The 6,000-nt window shown below is 40.7% G+C and overlaps 1 protein-coding gene across 2 annotated transcripts in view; it reads right to left on the reverse strand.

Moving 5' to 3' along the window:
• Positions 1–5,790, reverse strand: part of ORC2 (origin recognition complex subunit 2) — a 55,335-nt gene extending 49,545 nt beyond the window's left edge. The window contains exons 1-4 of one of the 2 annotated variants that reach the window (XM_036858522.1): positions 5,503–5,747; positions 2,076–2,124; positions 1,039–1,142; positions 426–569 (exon numbers count right to left, since the gene is read on the reverse strand). In XM_036858522.1, coding sequence (XP_036714417.1) covers positions 426–569; positions 1,039–1,135 — 241 coding nt within the window. In that variant the 5' untranslated portion in view covers positions 1,136–1,142; positions 2,076–2,124; positions 5,503–5,747. Of the gene's footprint in view, positions 1–425; positions 570–1,038; positions 1,143–2,075; positions 2,125–5,502 lie in introns of both variants that reach the window. The other variant, XM_036858523.1, reaches the window with a different exon arrangement.
• Between the last annotated feature and the right edge of the window lie 210 nt (positions 5,791–6,000).

Raw genomic sequence — 6,000 nt, forward strand, 5'->3', positions numbered from 1 at the left:
GATGGTAAATTTTATGTTATGGGTATATTACAATTTAAAAAATTGGGAAAGGGACTTCCCTGGTGGTCCACTGGGTAAGACTGTGTGCTCCCAGTGCAGGGGGCCCGGGTTCGATCCCTCGTCAGGGAACTAGATCCCACATGCCGCAACTAAGAGTCCACATGCCACAACCAAGAAGTCCGCATGCCACAACTAAGAGCCCACATGCCACAACGAGGATCCTGCATGCCGCAACTAAGACCTGGCGCAGCCAAAATAAATAAATAAATATTAAAAAAAAAAAATTGGGAAAAAAATTGTAGCACAATGTTGCCTAATCTACCAGACTACCTTTATGTATCCTGCAAAGCAATTTCGGCCACCCACAGAAATATGAGCGTACACTCCCAACTCCAACAACCACCCCCCCCCAACCCCACAAATACCTTGAACATGGCGTCCTAAAACTTCCACATAGTTCTGATCTTTTAAAACTTCCTGGTCATCTTCCTCCAAATCATATTCTGGCTTCTTTATTATTTTTTTTGTGTTGACCAAAAGCTGGGCTCGCTCCTTTTTTATTTTAGCTCCTATAAGAGCATCCAAAGAATTAGAATATGACAGGTATAAATTCTTTCTAAACACTACATTTAAATAAATAAACTATACTATTATATAGTCATTACTTAAAAGCTGGAAAAAAATTCAGTGTTTTCTCTTTGATTCAAGTACAGATCTCTCTTCCATAGTTTATAAGCTAAAAAAACAAAACCTTGAAATTATATATTTTGGGGGGTCAAAATAACTACACATTTTAATTACAATGGGTGGTTATCACTTACCACCACTACTAAGCATTTCACATTAGATGAGGCTTTATTATCTTTAATTTTCAAAACATTTTGAATGGAATAAACTAAAAATTAAGGTTTATTTGCAGTCTTACTAGATCAAATATTCTGTGCTGTATTTTCAAAATAGAAGATTAAATTATTTTTAAAGTGAAATAATACATAACCATTATATGAGCATCCCTTCAATTGCATAATCATTCAGTACCTCCTTCTCTATCAAGAATGTGATTAAGAACATCATCATCTCCCACAAACTGAACCTCCAGCATCTTATCTTCCTTTGATTCCAGCTTGCTCATCATTGCCAACCTAAACAAAAGCAATAAAGCACTCAAAAGTGATGAAAAATTCATATCAACAGCCAAATAAACATTCACATAATTAATACATGTATTTGCATAATAGTTTTAAAAGTCTTTAAGTATGAAAAATACATTATTCATTATTGTATCGATATTGTGTTTTTGATAATAAGTAACTCAATTCTTATCTGAAAAATGGAAGAGAGGAAGAAGTGCCTGAGATTAGGAAAAAGCCAAATCCAATCAAGGCAACTAAAATATAATGACAAGAAAACAATTCTGCCTGTAAAGAAAGCTCTAACCAATATACAGAATAACAACATTATTAGAAAGGGGGAGGTTAATACATGAGAGTTTAGAAAAGGGGCAGCCAAACAAAGAATAATGGTTTGGTGGATTTTCATATCTGTTCACTAGAAAGATATAGTCCACTGGGGGAAGTCTGTGTGCTTCACTGGTGTACCAAGCCTGGATCAAATAATCTTCAAGCATCCCCCTTTACTATTAAATTGCATGCTCACCAAACAACTTGACAATCATGAATATGGTTTTCTAGGTATCTCGGTAACTAAAGAGTAAGCATGAATCTTTCCAGTACTTTAGAGTCAGTTCTTCACTGAACAAATTTCAGATTTGGCAAGCAAAAGTTTGATCAACTCTGGCTATGCTGACAAAATTTAGTTTCAGAACTTATAATGCTAATGCCTGAAACAAATAAACGATTCCAACTAGTTGTCAGCTAATCAGTTTACTCAAAAAATGAATTTTTTTCTCTCTTCTCTCTCTCATAAATCCTATTTATGCCTTTTCCCCTGACAAGAGGATCTACTGATTGAGTCCCCCATGAGTCAGTTATCTGCATGCAGATAACTTACTAAATGTTGCCAAGTTTTCTTTTGTAACTAGCACACTTAAATGATTTGTCTCCGTTTTCATTTACCTTTAAAGGTACTACATATTCTGCCGCTGAGAAATTCAAGTAGAGTCACCTGTAATTGGAAAAAGAACTCAGTCAGGCCAGCTAACAGGAAAACAAAAGCAACCAAAGAAGTTCATGAGTTTTAACGAACAAGATGAGTAGATAAAGGCAGATCTTACAAAGCCAAAGTTGTTATGATGGCACAGTAAAGGGCAAAATCACCATTACCATTTTGGCCAGGGAGCCTTAGAGACTGAGAAGATCTAACTTGTGGGGGCAAGTAGGTGGAGGGAGGCCAAAATGTGAGCACTTACTATGTGCTAGACACACTTCTGAATATTCTTTATGTATTCTCATTTAATCCTCACAACAATTCCATTAGGTTTATACTTTGTGTACAAAGATTATACTTCATCTATAATTTATATGGCCACTGCCAGGAGAACATATCCATTTGGACCAACCTTCTAGTCATGATACTGCTTCTTATTATGGGGAATTGGGTGTATTAGAGAAGAAGTTTAATGCATCTATGTGACATTTATACAAAATTAAGAAACACAATTTCTTTCTATCTGTATAAAATAAAGTTTTTTAAGGGGCTGTTTGTCAGGCACTGTATTAGGCACTTTTACATATACCAGATCAATAAATCCTCAGATTCTCTGAGATCATTAAAATATATATAATTCCCCCAATTTACAGATGAGTAAACTGAGGTTAAAGATTACTCACTCAAATTCACACAATTAGAAAGTGTGGGGCTTCCCTGGTGGCGCAGTGGTTGAGAATCTGCCTGCCAATGCAGGGGACACGGGTTTGCGCCCTGGTCTGGGAGGATCCCACATGCCGCGGAGCGACTAAGCCCGTGAGCCACAATTGCTGAGCCTGCAAGTCTGGAGCCTGTGCTCCGCAACGGGAGAGGCCACGATAGTGAGAGGCCCGCGCACCGCGATGAAGAGTGGCCCCCACTTGCCGCAACTAGAGAAAGCCCTCACACAGAAACGAAGACCCAACACAGCCATAAATAAATAAATAAAAAAAAAAAAAAAAAAAAAAAAAGAAAGTGTGTTAGGGCTGAAACCCAAGTTTGACTAATTCCAAAGACCCTGATCATTTTATTAAATGACACACTTCTCCTGCCATTAAATACAAATCTGTTATCCTAAATGCTTGTCTTGACCTCTGGAAACTATTCATAATATGTTTAGTCATTCTCCCACACAGCGGTTCAAATATCCAAGAACTTCTACAGTTCCTCTAGGTTTCTAGTTCATTAGGTTAAATATCACTAGTTCTATCAAGCATACTTTTAAGAGAAGCATAGTCTACATTATTTAAAACTATATACTGCTGTGTTCTACAAAGGATTTGAAGCAATGACAATAAGCAGTGCAATACAACAAATGATAAACTATACACACTAATAGGGAGTCTGGATCAGGGAAAATATAAAGAAAGGCAGAAAATAAAATCATACAAAGAATCTGGGCTCTTAGCTTCCTGGCAATCAAAAGGAGTAAAGGTCAGTTATATTACCTCTTATTAGCAAAAGTTTAGTAGTCCCTTCAGGGGGGAAAAAAAAAGATTTTCAAGGAAAATTTAAAAACAAATATTCTAGACAACTTAATATTGTCCTAGGCAATTTCCATACGGTATTTTATGTAAGAATTGTCTGGACAGAGGCAACCTAACTTAGTCTTGTTTGTAGCCAAATGCATTTATACGTAATTTCCTTTTCTAGATTTTAAGGCATCTTATTATACAGTACAGAATCAAAAAATTGAAATTTCTACAAAAACCTTGAAAGAAACCTTTCCTTCCTTCTTCTCCAACATTTTCTGAAAACAAAAACAAAAAAACCCCAGTACAATCTCATAATAAAATGAAAATATTTAGTGACCACTTACTCTTCAAGGCACTGTCTTGGTGGTTACTTTTAAGTAGACTCTTTTCAAGGAGTTAACAAGGTAATACAGCAGCACCAAATGAGTGTTAACACAATACACTCTCCTTTGAGAGCAAATAAAAGATTTGCTAAAATTAAAAAAATAATAATCCTTTAAAAAAAGAAGGTGGTATAGTTTAGTGGCTATGCACCAATTTTAATATCAGATAAACCTGGTTTCCGATCTTAACTCCACACTTACAACTGTGTGACTTTGGACAAACTTGTGACGATTAAATGAGACCCTGTGCTTGGCCTATGAAAATGCTAACTAGGTTCCTTACTATGGGTATTTTTACTTTAAATTTCAACTTAACCATGCAGATCTCTTGTACAACTCCATATCCCAACTAATGTCTGACGAAATAAAATTCATATTTTATGGCAAGACGATTTAAACATATTTAAACATAAACATAAAATTTTTCTTTGCCTATTTGGGCCTCCTCCCTCCACTTTAGTGTGTATTGCGCATCTGCATTAACCAGACCTCTTTAGGAGATAACTTCCTTCTTATCTTGTAAGGGGCCACGATGACCCATGACCCACTATCTGCTTTGTATGTGTAGATTTGGATTGTGTAAACTGTCAATAATATGCCATTTAATGTACAGCCCACAGTCTCAAAAACATGTAACAGTGCTTTGACTTCTAACAAACGGAACAGTTCTTAGAGCTTTCTGAGAGGCTGTTCTCGGAGTTATAACCCTGTTTGGCTCAAATAAAATTTTCCACTTCTTCCTTAGATCGACTACTGATCAATTTTCGTCAGCACATCTAACAGAAAAAGTGCTCAATAAATGCTGAATGAATGATGCCCATTTAATGTGCAGTGCCATCACACAAAGGTGTAGGGCCATGCTATTTTTCTTCAGATTGCAATTTAACTAGGGGAAGGTGTAGTGGTTCTATTAGGATTTCAGCTGTAAAGCGAAAAGTAATGCATCAACTTGTTTTAACTTAAAAAGCTCTACCAAAGGAGCCTGGTTTATCAACATTTTACAACCAAGCACTGTCCCAGGGTGACCGTGTTCAGTTAGGAGGATTCATTTGGTGATTCCAGGCTGGGATGACATCAAAGGGTTCTCGCTCCAGTGGTAGTTCTGGGACAAGATCTCTTCCTCCTCAGCCCTCATTGTACCTGCTCCTCTCCCAGGACACGTTACTACTTTCGGTATGGATTTTTACAGTTCTCCCTCTGCACGCAGAAGGCTCATCGCGCCGGGAAACAGGTACGTTGGTAACAGACACCCCTTGCACAGAAGGCCCATCACTGCTGGACAGAGGAACCGTCTTTAAAGAGGGAGCCTCTCACCTCAACCAGTATTTACTGACTTCGGTCTGGGCCTCGCGCAACTGACCAGCTGGCCGTGCTCGGCCAGCCGAGGGTCCTCAGGCCGGCGGGGCCGGAGGCAGCCTGGGGAGGGCAGAGAAGGAGGCGCAGCGACCCTGCCCGGAGTGCTGAGGCGAAGGCCGGGGACTGGGTGCACCTGGACTCACCTCACAAGCCCCGAGCTAAGCAGGAGAGGGAGGCAGGCTGCCCCGCCGCCCAACCACGCACCGCCAAGTCTCCGGGTGGCGCGGCGGCGGCCGCCTCGTGCCTGCCGGACGCTACCCCGCTGAATGGTCGCCGCTGGAAAGGCGGCTTCGGCCCCAGCGGGAAAGGCCAAATTCTTTCAGGCAGTGCAGAAGCAGGGTTGCCGGGTCGCAGGGTCGATCAGGGGCGCTCAGGAGGCCGGTGGCGGGGGGGGGGGGGGGCGGGGGGGATGGGCAGCCTCCCTGCTGCACACCGAATCTCCCGCCCTGCTCAGGAGGCGGAGCCCCAGGGAGCCAATAGGAGGTGGAGTTGGCTGAGAGCGACGGCTCTGCCCTCCAGTCGGCGCCGGTCTGATGACCTCGCCCCCAAGAAACCCGAAGAAAACGAATCCCTAAGCGCTGGGTTCTGGGCTTTGCTTTTCCTCTTTCCGTTTCCGGTGAAGGGAGAAGGAAGTGTTGGTT

The sequence above is a fragment of the Balaenoptera musculus genome, chromosome 7, assembly GCF_009873245.2.
Source record: "Balaenoptera musculus isolate JJ_BM4_2016_0621 chromosome 7, mBalMus1.pri.v3, whole genome shotgun sequence".
Classification (NCBI taxonomy): domain Eukaryota; kingdom Metazoa; phylum Chordata; class Mammalia; order Artiodactyla; family Balaenopteridae; genus Balaenoptera; species Balaenoptera musculus.